General features: G+C 40.0%; 1 protein-coding gene across 1 annotated transcript in view; it reads right to left on the bottom strand.

Annotated features, from left to right (window-relative positions):
- The window catches only part of TEK (TEK receptor tyrosine kinase), a 157419-nt gene that overhangs the window by 120738 nt on the left and 9020 nt on the right, over positions 1–27661 (bottom strand). Inside the window, exon 2 of the mRNA XM_007948136.2 lies at positions 18705–18863. Within this exon, the coding sequence (XP_007946327.2) occupies positions 18705–18863 (159 nt within the window). The remainder of the gene's footprint in view (positions 1–18704; positions 18864–27661) is intronic.

Genomic DNA, 27661 nt, shown 5'->3' with positions numbered 1-27661 from the left:
AGCGACCCCTCCTTGGGTTTCCCAGGCAGTATCACTACGGAAGTAGATTGCCCCATCTTCCTTCCGAGGAGTGGCTGGTGGGTTTGAACCGCCAGCCTTGTGGTTAGCAGTCAAGTACCTTAGGCACTATGCTAACTACTATCTGGCTTTTTTTTTTTTTTTTTTTTCAGAGTGGTATATGCATGGTGAAGTGCAAAGTGGATTTGCCTTGAAGAAAATAGAGGCAACCGAAGGAAAAGAAGATAAATGAAAAGGCTGGAGAGGAACTTCATCTTAAAAACAGAGTCTACTAGTGAATTTTACAGTTTTGCTGTGCAGTATAGTGTAAAACACACATCATCTCCCTTGACCCACTAAAAACTGTGTCACTCACAAAACATTCTGGAGTTAGATCTGTCTTGCATTTGTTTGGCAACTGAAATTGCTCAGTCTTGTATCTAAATAGAAGTGGGTAGAGAGAGCTGTTTATGGGAATTCAGTCAAATCTGAGGTACGTTTACAATTCTTGACACAGAAATCCCTCCACTGATTCAGCCCCAATACCAATGCCAATCTAGCAGCATACCTTCATTCCTCCATGCATCTATCTGTCCTGTCTCTTGTTAAAAATGCCCTTCTGCTCTTTTACTGCATTTGAAAGTCAATGAAGCCTGATTTCTCCAGAGTGAATCATTTTCTCTCAGATGCAGCACTGTACTGTGCTTGCCCTGTACTTCTATGGACACTTTGGTACAGTCTGTTCTTTTTGTCATTTGTATGTATGTCTACCTTCAACTCTCACCATGACAGCAACTTCTTTCTATATCTGCTAAATATCTGACCCAGTGCTGGCCACAGAATGTGTACTCAAAAAATATTTAGAGAATAGAATGTGATGAGAAAGGATGAGATGTGTCAGATAGAATAGTGTTGGATGGGATGGGATAGATAGGAAGAGATGGGTTAGGATGAGATGAGATGGAGTGGATGAAATAAAATGGAATAATTTCTTTACAGATTCTCATAGATGGAATTCTCTTAGGAACAATAACCCTAATGGCACAGGGAGACAGAAGGTATTGTAATGTTAGCTAATGTTTATTAAGTATAATGATGATACCAATTAATCAGTTACCATCAAGTCTTTTCCAATTTGTGGCAACCTCATGCGTGTGAGAGAACAGTGCTGCACAGGGCTTTGAATGGCTGATTTTTCAGAAGTACAATGCCAGGTCTTTCTTCTGATATTTCTGTGTAGACTCAAACTTCCAACCGTTGGCTTAGTAGCTGAGTGTGTTAACCATTTGCACTACCCAAGGATTGTCAATAATGAGAGCTAATATAGGTAGTTTATGATATATGGCATATTCAAGTTACAATGAATCATACTTATGACTTTCTGGGTCTTTTTGTTTTTTTACATCTTATCGTTAGTAATAAGGAGCTCTGGTGGTATAGTACATACAATGTTAAAACATATCTGTAAGTTTATATGTAGTGTTTCCAATTCCTAAAGACAAACATAGGATTCATAAAGATATTGATAATAAAAGGAAATAATACTGAAAAAATAAAAATAAAAAGAGGTATTGAACTTACATCAGAGCTGATTTTGATAGAGTAATGGGAATGTTATATACCTGTACTTTGCTGGACATTTGACAAGCTTCATATCATGTAATCCACACAATGCTTTAGTATGTTGTTGTTGTTAGGTGCCATCGAGTTGGCTCCAACACATAGTAACCCTATGAACAATAGAACAAAACACTGCCCAGTCCTGTGCCACCCTCACAATCCTTGCTCTACCTGAGCCCATTGCTGCAGCCACTGTGTAACTCCATCTTGTTGAGGGTCTTCCTCTCATTTGCCAACCCTCCACTTTACTGAGCATGATATCCTTCTCCAGGGAATGGTCACTTCTGACATTGTGACCAAAGTACTAATCTCACTGCCATCGAGTCAGATCTGACTCATAGTGACCCCTCCTTGGGTTTCCAAGGCAGTATTACTATGGAAGTAGATAGCCCAAACATCGTTCTGAGGAGTGGCTGGTGGGTTTGAACTGCCAACCTTCTGGTTAGCAGTCAAATGCCTTAGGCACTACACCACCAGACCAAAGTAGGTGAGACAAGGTCTGGCCATTCTCACTTCCAAGGAGCATTCCAGCTGCACTTCTTCCAGGACAGATTTGTTCATTCTTTTGGCAGCTCATGGTGCTTTCAGTATTCTTCATCAACACCACAACTCAAAATCATCAACTCTTCTTTGGTCTTCCTTATTCATTCTCCAGCTCTCACATACATATGAGGCAATTGAAAATACCACGCTTGGGTTAGGTGCACCATAGTCTTCAAAGAGATATCTTTGTTCTTTAGAACTTTAAAGAGATCTTTTACAGTAGATTTGCCCAGTGCCATACATCATCTGATGTCTTGACAGCTGCTTCCATTGGTGTTGATTGTGGAACCAAGTACTATGAAATCTCTGACAACTTCAATCCTTTCTCCATTTATCATGAAGCTGCTTATTGGTCCAGTCATGAGGATTTTCATTTTCTTTATGTTGTGATGTAATTCATACTACAGACTATAGTCTTTGATCTTCATTAGTAAGTGCTTCAAGTCATCCTCACTTTCAGCAAGCAAAGTTGTGTCATCTGTGTATCACAGGTTGTTAATGAGTCTCCCTCCAATCCTGATGCCACACTGTTCTTCATATAGTCCAGCTTCTTGGATTATTTGCTCTGTATAGGTAATATTATTGCTCCCACTTTATAAAAAGTTGAAATGACTTCTCCAAGGTCATGCAGCCATCACACTGTTGAATGAGGCTCCACCCCAGATTTATCTACCTCGAGAGTCTATTGTGTTTAAACCTCACTACAAGGTGAAAAGTTGGACTTGGTAGGGGTTATAAGACATGACTTCCATCAGAAGTGATTTCTACAAGTATTGATTTGGTTGAAGGGAAAGGGAATGTGCCAAAAGTGAGTGATCAACATGGTAGCATTGAGAAAGAGGAAGACAGAGAGAGGTACATGGGAGATATAGACAACAAAGATGAACCCTTTTGCATGTACAGTACTACATTGCCAGTGATCGCAAGCATTGATCTGTGGGTGGATAGATGGGTAGACAGACTGAATGATCAGATATGTCTCAGGAGGGGGAGTGTGCCCATGACCATGCATAGGGCTGGCAGATGATGTTTCTACATGTGTACTTGTATGTGCTTAAGAATGTCCAGGTGTATTCTACAAGCTTATTTATATGTTCTGTAAGAATGTCCAGATATATATGAGAGCTGACAAGGGACAAGGTTGTGGTGACTTCTTGGCCACAGCCAGCTACCCAGAGGGACATGGTCCCAGGGGACATCAAGCTCAATTGGAATAGCATACTACACAAAAGCATTGTTCCACATCCTGCTTTGGTGGATAGTGACGGGGATCTTAAAAGCCTGCAAGCAGCCATCTGGAAGCAATGATGGGTCTCTTCTCAACCAAAGCAAAGCAGAATGAAGAAAACCAAAGATTTATGGAAACAATTAGTCCAAGGGACTGGTAGACCATGTGATCCTCAGCCTATATGATCATGAGACCAGAAGAACTAGATGGTGCCTGGCTATCACTGTCAACCACTCGGATGGGGTTCTGTGTAGGAGATTCTGGATAGAGTGGAAGAACAATATGGAACAAAACTCAAAATCATTTTAAAAAAAGACCAGGTTTGCTGGTCTGATAGAGCCTGGTGAAGCTCTTGAGACTATGGCCCTTAAGTGCCCTTCAGGTCTGGTATTGAACTCATTCCTGTGGATTCCAAATAAAAGACAGGCATCGGGCTGAACATTTACATCAGGTAGATACACTCCTTGGAAAGATTAATCATGAGAGAACAGAGGGCAGTGTATGCATAGGGAAGCAGCTGGGGAGTCAGGAGTGCATGGAGGGGAAGGACACAGGGAAGAGGTAACTAGTGGGAGGAAGTAGGAAGAGAGCTCTTACATTGTGCAAAATTACAGTCAATGTCATGAGACAAAATGTATATGAACTGCTTTATGAAAACTTTCACCCAAATCACAATAAAATTTTTTTAAAAAATCCAAGAAAGAAAAATGGTGTGCAATGTTGGAATCAGTGTTGAATAAAACTAAACTAAGCTCAAATAAAATAATAAAAAAAAAATAAGAATGTCCAGGTGTATGGTAGAGCTGACAAGGGGCAAGGTAGTGGTGGCTTCTTGGCCACAAACAGCTACTCTGAGGGAGTGAGCAGTTGGACCTGTGGGTTTGGGACCATGGTCTCAGGGGACATCAAGATCAATTTGTATAATATACTATACAAAAACATTGTTCTACATCCCACTTTGGTGAGTAGCAACTACCATCTTAAAAGCTTGCAAGTGGCCATCTAGATGCAACAATGGGTCTTTCCTCATCCAGAGCAAAGAAGAATGAAGAAAACCAAAGACACATGGAAATAATTAGTCCAAAGGACTAGTAGACCATGTGATCCTCAGCCTATATGACCATAAGACTAGAAGAACTAGATGGTGTCCAGCTACCACTGTCAACCACTCAGAAGTGCTGATAGGAGACCCTGGACAGAGTGGGAGAACAATGTGGAACAAAACTCAAAATCATGAAAAAAGGGCCAGGTTTGCTCGTCTGATAGAGTCTAGTGAGACCCCTGAGACTACATACAACCCCTAGTTACCCTTCAGTTCTGGGACTGAACTCATTCCTGTGACTTCCAGCCAAACAAGAGACAGGCATATGGGCTGAACATTTACATCAGGTAGATACACCCCTTGGAGTGATCAGTCATGGGAGAACAGAAGGGCAGTGTTTGCACAGAGATATAGCTCAGAGGGTGGGAATGCATTAGAGAGAAAGACCCAGGGAAGCGGTAACTACAGACAGGAGGTGGGAAGAGAGCTGTTACATTGTGGGGAATTGCAGTCAATGTCATGAAACAAAATGTGTATGAACTGCTATATGGAAAATGAATTTGCTCTGTAAACTTTCACCCAAATCAAAATAGAAATTTCAAAAATAAAAAATAATTTCTACCAGAGGAAATGGGGACCCCCTAATAAGAGCCCCAAGGAGCCCTCGTGGTGAAGTGGTTAAGTGCTCAGCTGCTAATTGAAAGGTGGGCAGTTCAAACCCACCAGCCACTCCATGGGAGAAATATGGGGCAGGCTGCTTCTATAAAGATTTACAGCCTTGGAAACCCCATGGGGCAGTTCTACTCTGTCCTATAGAGTCACTATAAATAGTAATCAACTCGACAGCAACAAAATTGGGGCTTTTTGGGAATAGAAGTCAGTGTGAATCACTGACTTTCCCCAGCCTTAATGGGAATTCAGTGATGCAATTCAAGGTGATTTTTCCCCCTTGCTGGCAAGCATTGACTTTTGTTTGATTCCAGAAGCAGCTGGCAGAACTCATGCATTACTCATGTTGGAATCACACTTTGCTGATAGTTTATGCACTCTAGAGTCACTCAGTGATGAGGGCTGTGTCCAGGCCTGTTAGGAGATTAGTACAAGCCTCAGAATGTGACTGAGCTTCTGCAGCTGTTGTGTATTTCTGGCTCCAGTTCCACATCTCCTGGCAGATGGCTTGTGTGAGAAACACTAATGAAGTTGGGTGTGAGGATGGAGGGTCTAGGAGGACCAGGCAGCACAAGCAAACCTATGCTCCAGCTGCCCTAAGGCTATGGCCATTAAGAAAGGAATTTATAAATAAATGATTTGGGGGCTCTTCAGAAGGTCTTTATTTCTAGCCCTTGTGCTGGGAGAGAATGGGCTGATGTTAGGACAAATTGTGGAGTCAACCCTAACACTGCCCTAGTCTCAAACACTCCCCATTATGCATGAGTGTTTTAGTTAGATGGATAAGAATAGTAATAATACTGCCTGACATGTATTTAAGGAGCTTTGATGGTGCAGTGGTTAAAGCACTCCATGGGAGAATGATGTCATAGTCTTCTTCCATTTTAGCACTTTCTAAGCTTAAGCATTGTTCTAAATGGTTTACATGAATTAACTCATTTAATCCCCCCAAAAAAACCATAAGGTAAGTACTATTATAATACCTCTGTTTTATAAATGAGGAAACTGAAGCCATGTAACTTGTATCACAGCACAAAACCAGTATTGGGTGTCATAGATTTGATTGCTGGCCCCAAGTCTTCCCCCTACTTCCATCCCCACACTTGTTCTAGCCTCAACTTGGGCAAAGTGTTCTTCTCAGCCCCTAACTCTGGGCTTAGCCATATGACTTTGGCTAATGGCAAGTAGGCCAAAGTAACAGCATGCTAGTTCTTAGCCTAAGTTAAGCCTAACTTGTTTACTTGTTTCTCTTTAGACCCTCTTGTGCTCCTACCACCACCATAAGAACAACAAGCCCGGGGTAATCAGCTGACCCAAAGAGGACATGTGGAGCAGAGCCAACACTTAAGCTAGGGAAGCACAGACCTGCCCATGAAGCAGAGCTGTCCCATCTACTGTAGCCTAAACTAGCTGTGAGAAGTGTCTATCAGCTGCACCTCAGATGACTCAAAGACACAAGAATAACAAATGATTGTTGGTTCAGCTACTAAGTTTTTAGGGCAGTTTGTTATGTAGCAATCACTAATAAACACAATAGTAAAGCTGGAAAGTAAGACTGGTCAGTCAGACTGCATAGCACATGCATGAAGTTCTAATTTACATTGCCTTCCACCTTCTCTATTAAAGTGAAGAAACTCAGCCTCTAATGAGCTGAGTGAGCTTGAGCAAAGTGCTGAAATCTCTGGGCCTAAGTTTTCATACCTAACTTGGACCACATCCACATGTCTTAAGGTATAGAATATTAGCTCTACATGACATACAGTTTTAAAAAGAAAGAATTCTAAGATTCCCCTGGAATTAATAGTCTATAAAGACACATAAGAAACACTGGGCTAGATAATCTTTTATGTCCTTAAGCGTTCTATTATTCTGTTATTCTAGGTAAGAATTAGCGTGTGACCTCACTAAGAACAACGTCTACCTCCACTACAATATTTATGATGCCAAAATCATTCCCTAATTCAGGTAAGAGGGATAATATCCAGGAGAAGTCAAGAGTATCCGTGGTGTAAAGATTTTCCTGCTTCTTTCAAGTTTCTGCATATGTGTGTTGGGCCAATGATGACAGAGAGAAAGACCTCACTCCTTCTTCCACCAGAAAAGGTAGATGGAAACAAGCACCTCCCAGGATGCAAGACACCCCTCAGAAAGGAGTCTATGCTTATCCACTTGACCTACTCCCCTCCTGAACCAAAGTCTATCATCCTACTGAAAATGTTTTGACAACAGCTCTAATTGCCAAACTCTGTACCCTCTCTCCCTAACCCTGCTCCTGTCTCTGCGGTTATCAGTATGGTTGAAACTTCCTCAAAACTTCTGTCCATACCAACCTGTGATATAGGTGTTCTCAGAACTACCCTGCTTCTTGTTCTCTACACTGGCCTGGGCAATCTTACTCACACAGCTTCAACCTACATTTTAACAACTCCTGTAAGTGTCTTGATCTCTGCCCATTTAGCCAATCCCAGACCAAATTACCTCCTTCCAAACCCATTTATTTTCTACCACTTAATTCAACGTACCCTATAGCATAGCCACACATAACCACTGCCCAAATGCTTCTTTCAGTTTTGATTTCACATTGTTCATGCTTTCGTTCAGCCTAGAATACCTGGGTGGTGCAAATAGTTAAGCAGTTGACTACTAATCAAAATGTTGGTGGCTCAAACCCTCAGAAGACAGTCCTAGTGATCCACTTCTGAAAGATCGCAGCCTTGGAGTAGTTCTACTCTGCATGCATGGGGTCTCCATAAGTCAAAACCAACTCGACAGAACCTAACAACAAAATCAAGGCCTCTATTCCTCACTCACAACCCTGATTTTTCACACTGTCAAATCCTACTGATCCTTCTCAAATGTCACCCTCTTGGTGCAACCCTCGCTCTCTGCCAGGATTACTCACTCCAGCTTCTGTGCTCCCAACATATGTTGCCTGCTCCTATTAGAGCAGAGCTTCTCAGCACACCAGTCTGCAAGCTGCTTAAAGGTAGGCTTCTCTCTCAACCATCTTAAATCCAAGGCCTAGCAGATTCTCACTCTATAGAAAGGGGTCAGTAAATGTTAGCTTGAGTGAGTGAATGTAACTGTCCTACCCACTTTCTCATTGGTGGTCATTGCCTGCTGGCTTACCAACCTTTTTCGAAAGATTCCCAGTATGTACAAGGGGTAAAGTAGGTCTTTGTAATTTTATGAACAAATATGCTCTTTCTAGGTTTCTGCCAGCCTGTGTACCATGTCTGGTGCTGAAAATATTGAAATGCAAATTAGTGTCCAAAGCATTCCTTTGAGACAAGTTGATTACCAGGATAATTTGTTTCACTTTGGTCATGCCACTAGTATAATTGCATGTCCAAATTACTTTTCTATTATTTATTGGGATACACACACATAGTTCTAAAAAGGATTGAGGTCAGGTTTAAATTGGCTAATTCATCTGGTCACAGCAGTGTCTCCAAGCCACACACATTCATGCATGATGTTCATGATTCTTGCTGAATTCACATACTATCTGTACATTTATTCTACTGACCATTTCCTTTAGCTCATTTTTTTTTTTACTTAGCCTAATATTAAACAAGAATACCAATGAAATCATAAGATTTATATGAGATATATATATATATATATATATATGTACATATATAAAACATATATTTATATATGTATACTGAAATTATAAATATTCTTCCCAGAACCACATAAAATCATTCTGAGGGCCAGCAGGCGTATGTTTACCACTCTTCAGGAAGCAATGAGTTACATTTAATCCAATGCAAAACCAGTTACTAAAGCACTTTTCTGCCAGCCTGTGTACTATGTCTGGTGCTGAAAATATTGAAATGCAAAACACAGCTCATAGCCTTGTGGGCAAAATGAAGAAGTAAACGATAAATTGCAGTGTAACGTTCTAAGTACTATGACAGAGGCATGCACAAGAGTGCTTCATGCAAAATCTTCTCAATCCCAGTCCTTGTTCCAACTTCTGAGCAGGGCTCCCCCAGCTCTGCACAAGGCAATCTCACAATAGCTCATCCACAGTCTGCGTGAATATCTCTCGCTTCCTCCCCTGGGACTTCCTCTGACACCACTTCCTGGAATTTCTGCAGTAATCCACTAGGTTCTTACATCTACACAACCACTGATCAAAGAAGGAGGATAGAGCGGGATGAATGTCCCCACCTTTCATCCACTGGTGGATAGTTTTGGGTCTCATTTCATACAACTTCTCACAAGGTCTAGAATACCAGGCATCTGTGACAGTGACCAGCTTGATAACACATCCATTCTTTGTGTTTCTCACTCCTGTTCCCAAAAATGCTAGTTAGATAACAGCACAGTGAAATTTGAAAGCACACAAGGTTTAGATTCAGGTTATCCTCAATTAACACTTATCTCCATCAATTCCTAGTAAGAGTGTACTCATTCAATTTTAAGAGATAGAAACTAACTCAAAATAGCTCAAGCTAGTAAAAAACACAAGCTCCTGTTATTATGAGGGGAAGGGATGGGTCTCAGATCTAGTACCACTGTATCCAGTGCTCAATAATATCAGCATCAGTCTTGGCCCTGTTATCTCTGCATTAATGGCTTATTCTCTCCTACCAAAACCCAGCTTCCTTCAAGTGGCCAGTGGAGTTGGTAGCTCCTGGCTTAGCATCTTCAATGAAGACAAGAGGATCTTTCTCTCAAACTTCTCATAAATTAATAAAGAGTCTAACTGGTCCCATTGGCTCATATGCCCTCTGGTTGAAACAACTGCCATTGCCATATGGATAGGACCCTCTGAGATCATTTCCTCATGCTGGAGGTTTAGAGGGAGGGCCCAGTGATTCACAGTCCCATCAGAATCACATGGAGGGAAAATATGGCAACTCTTGAAAAGTGAGGATGCTAGGCCATCCCAAACAATGAATGTCTATATATATATATATATATATATATGTGTGTGTGTGTGTGTGTGTGTGTGTGTATATAAAATATATATGTGACTTTGGGCAAGTCACTTAATCTCTTTGAGCCTCAGTTTCCCCATCTATTAAAAAAAATTAATAATGCTAACTATTGCTGTGAGATAGTAAAAATCATACTAAACACTCAGCCCACAGAGGCATTCAATCTCTGATAGTCATCTACTAGTAGTAGTATTGTTTTTATGGATGTTTTGACACAGGGATTGGAATTTGAAGCCCATCCCAGATTCCCAGATGTCTAAATCACTCCTGTCCCCAGGGCGGAGTCCCCTTTGGCTCTACAGCCAGACGCCTTGCACAACCCAGGCCCTGTCTGCCAAGGTTAAGCTGGTTCACCATCTGACGGCTGCAGAGAAGTGAGTGCCTCCCCAGCCCAGCAATGTCAATACTGCCTTCCTGACTCCGCCTATTGTATCTGGAGGAAAGTGGCCGAGCATTGTCTTCCAGCGCTCCCCCCAGGAAACATGATATCACCCACTAACAAAAGCGGGAAAGCTGACAGATCTGAGATGGGTGTGACCACCACACACCTCAACTGGTCAAGCCCTGGGCAAGGGTCTGTGACAAGCAGAAAGCAAATAGCAGGCACACATGATGGCCCTCCACCTGCCATCTGACTGGCTCCTTTGGTTTGTCTTTAAATGTTCTCCGCTTTTTGTTGTATTCCCACCATATTAGACAGGGAACCACCAGGCAGTGGGAATGCACTCTCTCTTATCAGCAGATATATTGGAAAAAAGATACTGCTCATCTGGCAGACTCATGTCTTCACACCTGTGCCTGCAGCCTATGGGAAGGAACATGAGGAGAAAGATGGTCAAATTCCTGCAAGAACAAAAGGATGCAGTGGGAGTGGGGTTTAGAGGGAAGCAGGCCTGGCTCAATCTAAAAAACAGTCTGCACGTGTGAGTTAAGGAATAAAGTCTGGCCAGACTGGTGGGAATGGGGTTATCAGTTTAAAATTCCAGAAATAAGGGAGGCAACTTTAGACATTCCCTTTCCTTCAGGCTGGGAGTGATGCCAGCTGATCCTCTGACACCCCTTCCAGCTCAGACTCCATAATGCTACAAGTCCATCTGGCTCTCTGGCAAACAACACACCTGCAAGGTTTGACCTCCATGCCAGGCACAGAGGCTGGCACTCTCTTCCTCCATCAAACTTTCACCTTCCTCAGCTGCCACAACACCAATTATCTAAAATCTAAAAAAAAGAATCTGATTGGTTTTGCTTCTCTTGCCAACTCCCTGCTGCTTCTTTATAGACTCCTTGGCTATCTCTTCTTTCTTTTCCCTTCATTTATGTCTTGATATATCGAGTCTTTCTTATCCCAGCTTCTCTACTCTTTCTCTGAGGGTCACATCCATGCTGTCTTTGTTCTCTAATGCTGCTATAACAAAAATACCAAAAATCAATGGCTTTTAAAAAACAGGAAATAATTTTTTTTACAATTTAGGAGACTAGAAGTTCAAATTCAGAGTGCCACCTCTAGGAGCTGGATGAGGGCTCCTTGACCTTGGACTTCAGCTCTGCATCTTGTTTCAGGCCCACTGAAGCTGGAGGCATCTCCTAACTCACTCAGCTGTTGACTGCTCAGGCAGACTCCAAGGTCAGCAGGTAAATTGGCACAATTCTAAGATCAGCAGTCAATATGGAAGGCCACTGGTTCAAATCCAGGAACTAGAGATGAAGACTCAGCAAAATGCAGAATCCAAATATGCCAAAAAGCTAGAGACCTTCCTCAAATCTTCTCCATATATACTGGAAGCAGGCCACACCCCAGAGGCAACTACTTAGCAGCTTACAGCAGATTCCACTATGAAGGTGATTACAGTCTCATCATGGGGGATAACTACATTCAGCTGCCAAGCCACTCAAAACCACAGCCCAGCCAAATGGACACACAACCTTAACTACCACACACCCATGCCTCATTTAGAATAAATCAAAGAATCATATGTTTCAAACCTTTGCCCCACTCTCTTCTAAGCTTTGGACTCAGAAGTCAAATTTTATTTAATATTCCTTTTATCATGCCACCTCAAATTCAACATGTACAAAATAAATATTTCCTCCATCCCAGTTAACTCCCAACCAGTTCCTTCTGCCATGTTGCCAGCACACTTTATGGCACTACCACTACATAAACCAGAACCCTGGAACAATTGTTATCCCTCCTTCTCTCTCAATCTTCCATACTCAATTAATCACCAACTCCTGTTGTATCACCTCTTCATCTCCACTGCCTTCTTCCCTGGAATTTTAGAAAGTTAGTCTCAGTCTACAGTCTCTGCATATTCATCTATTCTCCACACTAATTATCAGATTGAATTTTCCAAAATACAAATCAGGCAAGATATAACATAAAAAAAAATAATAATAGAGTCACCACCCAGTTGAATCTGACACGTGACAACCCCATGTCTTTCAAACTGGAACTGTGCTCCATAGGGTTTTCAATGGCTGATTTTACTGATGTAGATTGCCATACTTTTCTTCCAGGACACCTCCGGGACTCAAACTTCCAATCTTTCAGTTAGCAGCTGAGCATGTTAGCTATTTGCTCCATATCCTACTATATTTGTCAACATGTACATGAGGTACAAACAACTTAAAATAGCCTGCAAGGCTTGCACAGAACTGACCTCAACCTTAATTCTCCATACTCTGTCCTACGTTCCAGCCTACTCAACTTCCTCAGTTTCCTCACATTTCCCTTCCCTTCACACTTCCCTTCCTATATATTACTCCCTCTAATGGGAAGGTCTTCTTCCATTTTCATTTTATTTGCTTGGTTTTGAAATAATTTGGCTATCAGTAACTCATAATCACAATTGATCATGATTTTTTTTTTTTTTGGCAATATTCGTGACTATTTAGGCATTCTTGCAAAAGTGAGAAAAAACTAATCTTCAGACTGTTTTCACATGTCATTCATTTTTATTTAAATTAAATTTAGCAGTTAATGAAGTTGACATTATTTGCTTTTAGGCATTTAATTAAATATTTCTATTTCGTTTAGTTTTTCAGTTTCATTTTGAATCACTGGGGGCAATAAAAAAAAATGTATAGCCTGTGAAACACTCAGAGTTAGGACAATGTCACTATTTTATCACTTATCACATCTTACAGTCCTTTTGACTATATTTATCTTTCCCACTAAAGTGTGTGTAGCAAGGGGGAAAAAATGACCATCTTTTTTATTACTCCTTATAAGGAGATCTGGTGGTGCAGTGCCTAAGGCATTGGAGTGCTAACTAGAAGGCTGGCTTAAGGAAGGATAGGGCAATCTACTTCTGTAAAGGTTTATTACCTTGGAAACCTAATGTGAGTCTCTATGAGTCAGAATTGACTCAATGGCAATGAATTTGGTTTTTTTGTTAGAATATCTAGTATAATAATTGGTACAAAGTAAGCCCTCAGTGAGTCTTCATTTACTGAAAGAATAGATGAGTAAGTGAATGACTGAATGAATGATAGGATGCAATAACTCAGTAACTGTCTGTTTAGTTAAAGGTACACATATATAGAGATAATATTCAACAAACTTATACTACCAAATATGAAGCAAAACCTGGTTAAATCCACCTTCATGATCATATCTTTCATCACTGGTTTGTAGTTTATTTTCACATCTTAGGAAAGAAAGATTTTATTTTGACCCTATTTACATCAAATATTTCACATAAGCCAACCTCTTAACATGAATAAATACAACTTATAATGTATATGAACTTGATCTATTGCTGTTGTTATTTCAATAATAGTTGTAATATCATTATATACCAAGTGAATATTCAATATTTTTTAATATTGTTGTTAGATGCTGTCAAGTCAGCTCTGACTCATGGCACTCACTCTTATGTATGATAGAACCAATACTCATGTGCCTGCTTCATGAGTGGTGTGTTTGAGCCCATTGTTTTGGACCTACTCTTCCATCTTGTCAAAGGTACTGAACATTAAATACATGCATATGGAGAATAGAAGAAAAATAATATCTGTGTCAAAGAGATAAGAAGCTAATTGGGCTAAATCTATGTGCTCAAAGCTCAAAAACATAGTGTGTATGATAAAGAAACTCAGAGTAGGAGAAGAACATCATTAAGAAGAGTTGACCAGGTAAGTTGCATTAAATTGTGTTTGCAGAGTGGGATTTATAATGATAGAGAATGTCATTTCTAAATAGACATGGAACAGAATGGACAAAACCAACAGGAAAGAATGAGTAGATTGTGGAGATGGGCCTGGTTGAAATAGAAGGGCCATGAACAAGAATAAATGGATAGGTGAAGGAGGCATTGGATAATAGGCCACATATTACAGCTTGTTGAGCAGGGGATGACTAGCACAGATTTTGAGAAATGGGATCATATTCAGGTCTTATAGAGGGGGACTGCTTCTATTATAAGTGGTTCCCATACATCCTGGAAAAAGTTGGAACAGTTTTAAACTAGTATCATGGTCCTCATAACAATACTTCTGTTTTGATTATGTTTCATTTATTAGCAGAGTTCTTCCTGGCTAAGCTCTTCCCATGCGTTATCCCATTTGATCCTCATTAAAAACCCTGCAAATAGCTATTTTTATCCTTAAAAGATGAGGAAACTGAGGATTAAAGAAATTAAAAACTCACTCACAGTCATCCAGTTGGGGCTTAAACCCAGATCTGTGACTTTGTAATCTATATGTTTAATTGCTTCTCCTGCTTTCTTGGTTAGCTCCACTTCAGACTCATGAAGCAGTAGCTTCAACAGAGTCATCATAGTAGATGTTCAGGGGCTTTTTTCCCCTCATAAACCATGTTAATTAAGCTAAAGTTCACTATAAAATGACCACATTTCGGTCCACATTCAGGAAACCCATCCAGTTTGTCTTCATTGGGCAAAAGTCCTGGTGGCCCTTCTGAGCCCTTATCTATCTGCTAAGTGATCAGTGAGGAGCCACAGATAGTAGGGTGAAAAGGACATGAAAGGGAATATAGTAACCATCACCCTGTACATCCTCTTCTTACATTCCTAATTCACCTAGCCTCTGCCTGAACACTTCTCAATGTGGGGAGCTCACTCCATGTGAGGATACCGATCCAATTTTACAACGTTTTCCATCAATAAAGCTGAACTCCATCTGTTGTGTAATTTCCTCCACCTCAAGTCCAAATCTGTTAAAGTATAATGCAAACGTATGTTTTCTTCTTCACAGGAACCCTTGAAAATGTTCCCCTTCAGCTCTTTTCTCCCAGCTTAATGTCCTCATATTACATGGTTTCTAAAGGACTTAACTTTGTGCTCACCTACTTTGTCTGTCTCCTCTGAGCACTAGAGTGAAGTGAGGTGATTACCATTTCTGATTTGGACCTTATATTTCTACCAATACATCCTGTTACAGCTTCACAACCAGAGCATGTGTTCACTTCCATGAAGTTTATGTGTCACAAGAACTTGGATGCCATTCACAAGAATCTCTCTTTCACATTGAACATACATAATTTATTTTTTTGAACCCAAACATACAATTTGACACTGATCTGTTTTGAAATATTATCTCTTGTTTTGGGCCTACTCTTCCAGCCTAAAGAAATTTAGTTAATTCTCTCCTCTAACCAGTAAGCCATCTACAGGGAATATGGAAACACAATCACACACTTATCTTTTGAAGGGTGGAGCCCCATGAGACAAACTAATAGTATCAGAAGAATTCAGAGTTCATCCATCTGAATCCCCTATAAAACATAACATAGTTCTCTGAGATGGACTTGAAGTGTACTTTCCTCCAGGAGGAATGTCTTAGAAGAACTAGATTCTTCCAGAATGTTCTCTCAGAATAGGCTGATAGGGAGCTAAGACCTCTCAACGAAGACAACCCTTGGAAGAGAGCATCTGTGAGGAAAACAAACCTCCTCTTTCTGAGAAAAATTCCAAGAGGTGCCTCTCATCCCAGCTACCAGACCTCCACCCTTTATTACTCAGACTTGATGCTTGCTTTCCAAGACCAGCCCTAATGAGGAGGTCCCGTTTGGGGCCACTTTCCCTGACCTTCTAACCACATTTCCTCTTCTATCCCAGATAAGATATCCTATTACTGAATCTAGATTGTCATTATAAATGTCAAATGAAACAGGAAAGAGGTATGTAGGCACACCATGTGAGACATTTTATATAAAGCAGAAAGAAAGCCTTGATTTGTTTTTCTGTATATACAACACTTTAGAGAGAACAACCTCATTTGGTGAGGATGGAGGAGTAGAGAAAAGCTAGTATGTTATTTAGAACTTGTAAGTTTGGGCAATCCTACTTCCGTAGTGATACTGCCTCGGAAACCCAAGGAGGGGTCACTATGAGTCAGAGCCTACTCGACAGCACATAACAACAACAACAACAACAAGTTAAAATTGGCAGTGATTCTCCATTAGTAAGTGAATGTACAAGATTCTAGGAGGGCTTGGATGGAGGCTTCTGAAAACTAAACACCCCCTCCAAACCTCTTTTGCATCAGCATTTCTTCCACACAAAGCCACCTTTATTGAGGCAAATGGGGCTTTGTGTGTGTGTGTCTGTGTGTGTGTGTGCGCGCGTTCTGTTGGTTTAGAAAAAAGAGATGAGAAACAAACCATCGGACTAGAAAAATAAATCCATAAGCCATTAGTCTCTTGCCCCACTACTGTAGTCCAACAGGGGAATTTTACTTGAAGAATGGACACCTCTGGTTGTAGATACGATCAGGCTGGATTTGTGTAGTCACCAACCCTTGGGCATTCATGTTCATGGTGGCTTACACCAGGTGTGTAATTTAGGATTCAACACAACAAAATTATCCTAGAAACTAACCTCATTAGTGTCACATTTCCCTTCTAACAAGAGCATGACCTCCCCTCCTGCCTTGGGCATCTTTCTGCTGAAGTCAGTGCTGTGTTTTCAGGGAACTGAGCTTTAGACACTAGAGTAACTATTTTGGCAAGAACACTTTTTTGTTTCATTCTGTGACTATATAGCAAAGTGCCATAACATAGTCACTTTTGAAAGAAGTGAATTAAAATAGTCATGTGTATGCATATGTATTCTTTAACATAATTTATATCTCAGAGCAACTATGGACCCCTGGGCTTTGCATAACTAACATCTCTGGTGTGGAATCAGTTCCAGACTTCACGTCACTGATCAATATAACACCAGAAAAAAGCAACCCCCCAAAATGATAATTATTTAGTTTAAAGGTATATATTATTGCAGAAATTAACATTTGTTGTTGTTAGTGCCATCAAGTTGTCTCTGACTCATAGCAACCCTATGTACAGCAGAACGAAACACTGCCCAATCCAGTGCCAAATAATTAACATTATTTTTACATTAATATAAACAATTACCAGATAAATATTGAAATCCTCTCAGATCATTTTTCAGAATTTTCTGAATCTATGTTATACATTCTTAGATTTTAAAAATGTTATTAAATCCTGAATATAATTTTTCATTGACAGCAAACTGAATAGCTATAAAGCAAATTACTAGATGCACTTCTGTTCTCCTATTGGATTAATTTTGTGAATATTTAATAATATGACATTTCTAACATATATAAAAGTAATATAGCAGGCACCTATGTATCTTTGGATCGAACGCTGTTGATATGACATTACCTGGACCATTACATTCAGTAAATTGTTAAAATCCACTTCTAGTATCAGTTCAATTTTCATTACAATAATTAGAATGTTTTCAAACCAAAGAGACAGATAGATGGCAATTATAATGTACTTATGATTTGCACTTTCAAGTTTTGTTACTATTTTCGCTCTGTATCACATTGGGTGAGTAAACTATAGTGGTATGCCAGTATCTAGATAATCTGAGCAACATAAACAATAAATTTAAAAACATTCAAGCCAACCATTCCTGAATTTCACAAGTCTTGAAAACTCCTTTGCCCAAAGATCTTTGTAAATGCTTAAACATTTGTTTCATTGGGCCAATGTAGACAATATAGCACACAGATATAAAATCTTTAGAGAAAAGCATTGCTAGTCTATGAAAGGAGCTCTGGTGGCACAGTAGTCGAGCAGTTGGCTGCTTAACAAAAGGTTGGTAGTTCGAACTCATCGACCTCTCAGTGGGAGAAAGATGTGGCTTCTGTAAAGATTTATAGCCTTGGAACCCTATGGGCAGTTCCACTTTGTCTTATAGGGTCACCCTCAGTTGAAACTGATGCTACAATAATGGGTTTGGGTTTATATTGCCTAAAGTGAACCCTCATAATTCTCTGCATAAATTTTATTTTAAAAAATTTACTGAAGATTTTCTTTGAAGCTGGTAAAACAAGATTTCTTCTTTTTTTAAAAAAAAATATGAAAACCCTCCAGCGTGAAAAGCAGGAAAATAATGTCATAGTAAGCGAGTCTCTTCAAATAAAGTAACTTAATCAGTCTTCATAGTCTGTGGCAATACAGGGGACAATCAGCCAGAAAGGAAAATCAGTTCATGCCCTAGGAACTTTATATTTCAATCATGACATATATTAAATCGAAATCATAGGGAAATGGTAACTATACCACAGCTACCACTTGTTAACGAGCACCAAGAGCAGGAGAGAGAGACCAGAAGTCACTGTTTCAAATAAATAAATATATAAAGCCAATCCTTACCAGAAAGAAGCAAGCTGACTCCATACAGAACTAAGCCGGCTAAAGAGTCCATGCTTCCCCAAATCTCTCCATCCAGTTTCCGCAGCTGTGCATGAGGTCTCAAGGATCCTTTCAAAAACCCAGAGATTTGTGACTTTCCATTCGCATGTTCCACTAGATCTTGTTTACAAGTTAGAGGCAAGAAAGAACAGCACAGAAGCAGGCTGTAACCGTCTCATTTCTGTCTGAGCACGGGGAGTTTTAAGTTCCTTTTTCCTGTTTCCTTTGTAGATTAGGATGGGAAAGGCTGTATCTTAAAGGCATTTGGTATCAGCAGGGCTGGGGGGCACAGTAAGTCCTATCCATCTTGCAATACATCAAAACACTTAATCTACTGCTGTTGCTTCTGCTGCTGCTTTTGCTGCTGTTGTAGGATTAGAGCAATTTTTGTTGGAAGTGTGGGTCCTGGTCAGCACTTTCAGAAACAATAGGAGTATCCTCTCATAGGTGGGAAACTGAGAATAACAAGCCCTCCACCTATGTATGGTATGCGACGATGATCAGCCTTTTTCAGGCCTCTAATTGCTCTCCGGGGGCCACTTGGGATCTCTGAGAGAGGGGCTTTGGGGTGTGGGGAGCAGTTTTTACGTTTGTTTTCTCATTTCAATCCACATGGTTTGAATTGGGAAAAGAAGTTTTCCATGATGAGAGAATGCAACTCAAGAAGCAATTAATTTAGGTAATCACCAGTGAGGTCAATATTCAATGTGGACATACAGAGTACAAAATTGTCAGCTGATTCTTTCACACAGATAGTTCATTTGTTGGCCAAGAGCCCAAAGATACCCACGCTACTGGCTGTAGCTTTAATTTCAATTATAAATTCATTTGAAGGTCATCTAATTTTTAGAAAAATTTGGCACAGAAGGATTTCAGTAATGAAAAGAGCTTCATGGTTATTGGCCAGTGACATTTCAGAAATAAATTACATACAAAATCTTAAAAATAATCTGAGTGAAAAACCAAACCTAACAGACTAGATTGTTATGTTGTTGTTGTTGTTATGTGCTGTTGAGTCGGACCCGACTCATAGTGACCCCTCCTTGGGTTTCCCAGGCAGTATCACTGCGGAAGTAGATTGCCCTATCTTCCTTCCGAGGAGTGGCTGGTGGGTTTGAACCGCCAGCCTTCTGGTTAGCAGCCAAGTGCCTTAGCCACTATGCTACCAGAGCTCCCAAACAGACTAGATTGGGATAACCATATTCATAATAGCAGAGAGAGTACGTGGGCCAAAATGAAAATAGTCCCCTGGAGTAACAATGCTTAAAATGAGGTCAGAGACCTGAAGCTTATCTTGAGGATAATTTCTCCACAACACTAATTGTGACTTAGAAGAGAGACTAGATACTGTTTGATATCCTGCCTTAATGTCTGAGGAAGGAATTGTTTGCTCCTCCTTTTCCTACTCCTCACAGGAAAAGTAGATGCTGTGTGGTCTTGTTTCATTTCTGACCCAGGTTTTACCACATCAGCAGTGATCTTGAGAACCAATTGATGTTTCCAGTCTGCTGGGATAGAAAAGTTCAGGCTTTGCCTCTTGTTGTTGTTGTTGTTGTTTGCCATCGAGTCGGAACCGACTCATAGCGACTTCTCCTTGGGTTTCCAAGGCAGTATCACAAAGGAAGTAGATTGCCTCATCTTCCTTCCAAGGAGTGGCTGGTGGGTTTGAACCGCCAGCCTTCTAAGCAAGTTTTAATACTGGTTTTAGCCATATGTGTGGTTGGAGACAAATTACTTGATCTCTTTGAGCCTCAGTTTCAAAAGCTGTAAAATGACAATAATAGCTCCTTCATTGAGTTTTTGTGAGGATTAAATGAGTTTAAAAATATATAAAAATACCTGGCACCATGCCTAGTTCATGTTATTGTTACTGTTAGGTGCTGTGGAGTTGGCCTGGACTCACAGCGACCCTGTGCACAACAGAACGAAACACTGCCTGGTCCTGCACCACCCTCACAATCCTTGCTGTGCTTGAGCCCGTCATTGCAGCCGCTGTGTCAGGCCATCTCATTAAGGGTCTTCCCCTTCTCACTGACCCTCTACTTTACCAAGCATGATATCCTTCTCCAGGGACTGGTCTGTCCTGACAACATGACCAAAGTAGGTGAGATAAAGTCTGGCCATTCTCATTCCTAAGGACCATTCCTGCTGCCGGGACAGATTTGTTTGTTCTTCTGGCAGTCCATGGTATTTTCAGTATTCTTCTCCAACACAATTCAAAGGCATCAATCTTCTTCCATTTTCTTCATTCATTGTCCAGTTTTCACATGCACATGAGGCAATTGAAAATACCATGGTTTGGGGCAGATGCACTTTAGTCTTCAAAGTGACACTTTTGCTCCTTAACCCTTTAACAAGGTCTTTTGCAGATGAATGGTGGCCTAGTTAATAGTTTTTTGTTTTGTTTTGTTTTTTTAATGTTAATATATTAATTCCATTCCATGTTTTCATTTCATGTTTCCATTCCATCTCTGATTTAGCTTCCAAGAGCATCAGTCAGGAAGTCAATCTCTAGTATTATGAGATGACTTTAATTTTGGCATATAAAAATTGGTCTGGGAGTCAGGATTCTGGGTTCTAGTCCTGGCTCTGTTATTTGTCTGGGATGCCTTTGATAAGTCATTTCTCATCTCTATGCCTCAGGTTCCTCGACTCTACAATAAAGAGTTTAGATTGGATGTGACTAATTTCCCTTGTGGTTCTAACATCTCATATGTCTACGTGACTAAATTAATTGTCCTGCTTTCAGTGTCCCCAAGTTCATTTCTGTGAGCTATATATTTCGATAGGTCCTTTCATCTGGACAGTTCAAAGATGCTGGCTTTGTATCTCTGTAGCCATAAAAGTCTGAGACGATCACAAATGTGTTCTATTATCAGGCTGAAGTTTTTTGTGAAGTGTACTGGCCCCAAGCCATACAGGGCAGCAATGGAAGGCTTTGGAAGTAAACAAACTCCAGGGTGCCAGCCTCCCCAGGCTGGTTCTCATTACCTATGCAAGCTTCCTCTGTTTGTGCCTGGTAACCACACAAGGAAGCTGTCATTGCTCAAACCCCCTCCTGTTGGCTAGTTCTTGTGCATTGAAGGTGCTATCTTGCTTCCTTTTCTGGACTGTTATCTAGAAAAGCGGCTCTGTTTTGTCCCTTCCCGCATTATCCAGAAAGATAACTTACTCCTATTCCATCCATCTTTACCCAGAAATGTCACTCAGATTCTTCTTCCTCCCATTATACAGAATGGGTGACTCCATTTCATTCTCTCTGTAATCAAGATGCTCGGATTATTCATTTCTTCATCATACAGAGGAACTACATATTTTACTTTCTTCTTCCAAGGTCCAGAAAGATTACTCTAATTTACTCAGCTCTGGTAGCATAGTGCCTAAAGCACTTGACTGCTAACCAGAAGGCTGGTGGTTCAAACCCACCAGCCACTTCTGGGAAGGAAGATGGGGCAATCTACTTCCATAGTGATACTGCCTGGGAAACCCAAGGAGGGGTCGCTATGAGTCGGGTCTGACTCGATGGCACATAACAACAACAACAACAACAACAATGTTAAATAGAATAGTGACTCAGTTTAATAAATGCTGTTGGGTTCTCTGAACCTACAATTACACAGCTAGTCAAACAGCTGAGCAGGTTTTGAGGGGATGGATTTCTGGATCTGTAGCATAAGATTTAAATTCCAGGTTCAAAATAAAGATAATTTGAGGACAAAATGCCCAGACACTTTCTGCTCCAGCTTTCAGATACATGGATCTTAGAACATGGAGAACCAGTCAAGGAAAAGTAACATGAGCTGCACTGCACATTGGGGCCAAAATGTTTGCAGAGCTGATTGGCAACAGGTTGGGAAGGTGCCAGATTAGATGGCATGCCAGGACTTCCAAGGGAAGGGAGAGGCCACTTCCATGTCTGGACAAGACTTGTCCCCACTATGTAATGAATTAAGGAAATGCCACAAACTGGGCCATCGTCAAAATCCTCTTCTAGAAAGCTGGCTGTAGCCACCAACAGGACATGTCCATTGCATGAAGAGCCTTGTTGAGAACTAGCTGAATTATCTATCTACCCTCGGCTGCTCCAACACTAGAAAAAGTTGAAATGTTATTACCTCATCCTTACCTGACTCCTATTCATCTTCTAGGTTTCTGCCTCAGAAAGGTCTTCTTTAATCACAATCCAAATTAGTTTCCCATGTTATTCTCTCAAAACACTCTATCTTTTATTCATAGTACTAATCACCATTGGCAGTCATATATTTGTATCTTTATCTTTTAATATCTCTCTCCCTCTACTGGGCTGCAATCTCCATAATGCAAGGACCGTATCTAACTTGTTCACCACTGAATTCCCAGGGTTGAACCAGAAAGCCTAGCACATAGTAAATCTTACATTAATATCTGTTGAACTAATGAATGAAAAGACTCCCATTGTTACTCATATGTATATGTCATAGAAAGGGCTTTGGAGTCAGGCAGACCTAGACTTCATCTGTTGTATCAGCAATTTACTCTAACTATATGGCCGGGCAATTTATTTCATGTCTTTGCACCTCAATTTTCTCATCTTTAAAATGGGAAGAAATAATATCTTACTAGTGAGAAAATATATACAGTATCTGGCACAAGGTGTTTATTGGCCATGTACTTTCTGTGCGCATCTTCCCTACCCCCAATCATCACCATCACTAGATTGTTACATAGAACTATTTTCAGTGAGGAAATAGAGTCTTACCCAGGTTAACTGACTTTCTCCACTGTAGGCAGCAAGGGTAGTATTAGAATATTTGTCTATTGGCCTCTAATTTTTGCAATTTCTAATACGTGACCATCTTTTTTACATAGTTCACTTTTAGAGCACAATGTGCAGAAAAGTAGGTAAAGGGAAATGTAGGAAACATCACAAACACCATACACATTGATCTTAGGAAAGTACTTGAAATGAAATTTTGACAAGTAATAGCAAAGTTTGGTAACCTTGAGAAATGCAGTCAGTTCTTAATGTGCTCCCAAAATAGTAAGAGCTAATATCAAGATCTGAGGATACTCCACTCCCTCTCTCCAGAGAGGTAAAAGGGTCTCCCTCATGAGTCAAGCTTATTCAAATCAATTTTTTTATTTCCAGATGCACTTATATCTGAACAAATATGAAAAACAATCAAACAAAACAGATAAACATGGTACTTGGGTGATATTTCATATCTTGGTCTGTGCTTTTTGCACTTAAAAAATGAAAAACAAAATATATAGACAACACTAAAAAATCTTTGAGACAGATTAGCAAAAATAACAATGGATAATAAAATATTTTTGTGAAAAGGTGGGGAAAATAACTTACACAAATGCTATTACTATGAACTGGCATCATATGTCTAGAGGTCAGTTTCACAAATACGTAGCAAAAGCCTATGCACATATCCCTTAGCCCAGAAAGTCCATGTTCACGATATACCCCAAGCCAAAAGCAAAGATGTGCCCCCAAATTTATCCATAAGGGAATTTATAACAGCATTGTTGGTATTAGCCAAAACTTGGAAAAAATCTAAAAAGCCAACAAAATAGATTGTCTATATAAATAAATTATGATATACAATAGAATATCAGACAAATTTTAAAATGATGTGGTTGAAGCATATTGACATAGAAAGTTGTCTGTGGCATATTGTTGAATGGGAAAGGAAAACAACTTGAATGGTATGAAATATATATGACATGTACAACAAAATATTAAAAGTGATTATTTCTGTGTTGTTGGAACACTGATCATTTTCATTTTCCTCTGAAAATGATAGTTTTCTATAATTTCAGCATCTTAATAATTGATGAGTGTAGGCCATTAAGCACATGAAAAGATGCTCAGTGCCATTAGCCAACAGAGAGATGTAAATGAAAACCACAATAAGATACCATTTTATTCCCACTAGGATGGCTAAGATTAAAAAAAAAAAAAAAAAAAATCAGAAAATAATGAGGATGTGGGGAAATTAGAACCCTGATCCATTGCTGGTAGGAATGCAAAATGATATAGCTTTTGTGGAAAACATTGTGGAGGTACCTCAAAAACTAAAAATAGATTCAGAATGACCCAGAAATTCCACTCATAGGTATAATGGTAGTTAAGTTTGCATGTCAACTTGGCTAGGCTGTGATTTTGAGTGGCTGGGCAGCTGGATGTAGTTATTCCCCATGATGAGATTGTAATCACCTCCATGGTGGAATCTGCTGCAAGCAGCTTAGCAGTTGCCTTTTGGGTGTAGCCTGCTTCCATTATATAAGGAGAAGCTTTGAGAAAGGTCTCTAGCTTTTGGCACATTTGGATCCGGCATTTGACCATGTCTTCATCTCTAGTGGCCTGCCACCTTGGTATTGTTCTTAGACTTGAACCTGCCATATTGCCTGCTCATCTAGGAATTGTGCCATCCTACCTGTCAAATCTTGGGTTCATCAGCCTCAGTAGCCAGTAGCTGTGTGAGTCAGAAAAAGCCTCCAGCTCTAGTAGGCCTGGAACAGGAGGCAGAGCTGAAGCCTTCTAGCTTCCCAGACTGTAAGAGAATAAATCCCTGTTTCTTAAAGCCATCTACTTGCGGTATTTCTGATAGAGCAGCACTAAAGAACCAAGACAGGTATATATCCAAAAGACTTGAAAGCAGAGACTCAAAAAGAGACTTGTACACCAATGTTCATTCCAGCACAATTCTGAATAGCCAAAAGGTGGTAACAACCTAAATGCCCATCGATACATGAATGGACAAACAAAATGTGGTACATACATACAGTGAATACTATTCAGCCAGTAGAAGAAATGAAGTCTTGAAACATGTTACAGTATGGATGGAGCTTGAAGACATTATGTTGAGTGAAATAAGTCAATCATAAAAGGGCTAATATTATATGACTTCACTTATATAAAAAGACAAGAAAAGGCAAATACGTAGAGACCAAAGTTTATTGGTGGTTCTCAGGGGTGTGAGGAAGGAAGAAAAGGGGGCTTAATGGTGATGGAAAAATTGCATTGGTTAAGGGTAAAGTTGCATGGTTGATTATTGTAATTGTTGCCAATAAGTTGTACACCTGTAAAAAGTTGAATTGGCAAAACTTACTTGATAGATATATTTACAACAATGACCAAAAAAAAGTAACTGCTGAAGCTTCTTATGTACAACCAAATACCTCAGGGGATTTGGTTCCTTGGTTTGCAGGTTTGTTGTTGTTGTTGTTAGGTGCCATTGAGTCATCTCCAAGTCATAGTGACCCTAATACAGCAGAATGAAACACTGCCCGGTTCTGTGCCAGCCCGGTGATCCTTGCTATATCAGAGCCCATCATTGTAGCCACTATGTCAACCCATCTTATTGAGGGCCTTCCCCTTTTTCATTGACCCTCCACTTTACCAAGCATGAGATCCGTCTTCAGGTAATGTTCACTTCTTACAGCATGACCAAAATAGGTGAAATGAGGTCTGGCCATTCTCACTTCTAAAGAGCATTCCGGCTGTACTTCTTGCAGAACAGATTTGTTAGTTCTTCTGGCAGTCCATGGTACTTTCAGCATTCTTCACCAACACCACAATTCAAAAGCCTCTACTCTTCTTCAGTCTTCCTTATTCATTGTCCAGCTCTCACATGCATTTGAGGTGATTGAAAATACCATGGCTTGTGTCAGGCACACCTTAGTCTTCAAGGAGATATCTTTGCTCTTCAGCACTTTAAAGAGGTATTTACAGCAGATTTGCCCAATGCTTTACATCATCTGAATCTTGACTGCTGCTTCCATTGGTGTTGATTGTAGAACCAAGTAATACGAAGTCTTTGACAACTTCAATCTTTTTTCCATTTATTGTGATGCTGCTTATTGGTCCAGTTGTGAGAATTTTTGTTTTCTTTATACTGAGGTGTAATCCAAACTGCAGACTGTATTCTTCAATCTTCGTCAGTAAGTGCTTCAAGTCATCCTCACTTTCAGCAAGCAAAGTTGTGTCATCTGCATATCTCAGGTTGTTAATGTACCTTCCTCCAATCCTGATGCCACATTTTTCATATAGTCTAGATTCTCAGATTATTGCTCAGCATACAGATTGAATAAGTATGGTGAAAAGATACAACCCTGACACACTCCCTTCCTGATTTTGAACCATGCAGCATGCTCTTGTTTTGTTCAAATGACAGCCTCCTAGTCTAGGTACAGGTTTAGGGAATGTACAGGTTTGGAGGTGTAGATTCATAGTTTCATGGATCATCCCAGTTAATTGGCCTAAAAACATGTTTAGTACTTCTGTTATACCTCCTAGTTTGTTGAGTAGTGCCTAGGATCTTAAAATCTTGCAACCATAACAATTGGTCTGTATTCACCTAGAGCAACAGAGAAAGGAGAGTCAGCAATATGAAGAGGATATGAAATGTGTAAATGATTGCCTCCTTTTTCATGAGACCAGAAGAACTAGATGGTGCCTGGCTACCATTACTGAGCATTTTGGTCAAAAATTTCATAGAAGAATCCTGATCAAAAGGGGGAAAATTCCAAACAGAAATTCAAATTCTCATGGACTCTAGAGTTTCTAGGGTCATGGAGGATGGAAGAACCCTTGAAATTATTGGCCTGAGATCATCTTTAAACTTTAAACCAAAAATATCCTCTGAAGTCATTTTAAAACTGAATAATAGTTTAGCTTAACTAGTATAAAAATATCAGACTTTTGCATTTTGCTCTTCCAATAAGTATCTCTATAGGATCAAATTGACAATAGTAACTCAAAAGATCAGATAGGAACCTTAGAGGGCAGTGAGTTTATGTTAACGAGTGAGAACCAGTTCTGAAAAAGAGGGTTAAAATTGTTGCATAAATCAAAAAATACAACCAATGTCACTAAATTGTACTTATAGAAACTGTTGAATTGTTGTATGTTTTGCTATGTATAT

Source organism: Orycteropus afer, unplaced genomic scaffold (assembly GCF_000298275.1).
Source record: "Orycteropus afer afer isolate SDZICR_OR568_19922 unplaced genomic scaffold, OryAfe1.0 scaffold00205, whole genome shotgun sequence".
Lineage (NCBI taxonomy): Eukaryota > Metazoa > Chordata > Mammalia > Tubulidentata > Orycteropodidae > Orycteropus > Orycteropus afer.
Note: the sequence above shows the minus strand (reverse complement) of the source record. Positions and strands in the feature narration are given on the sequence as shown.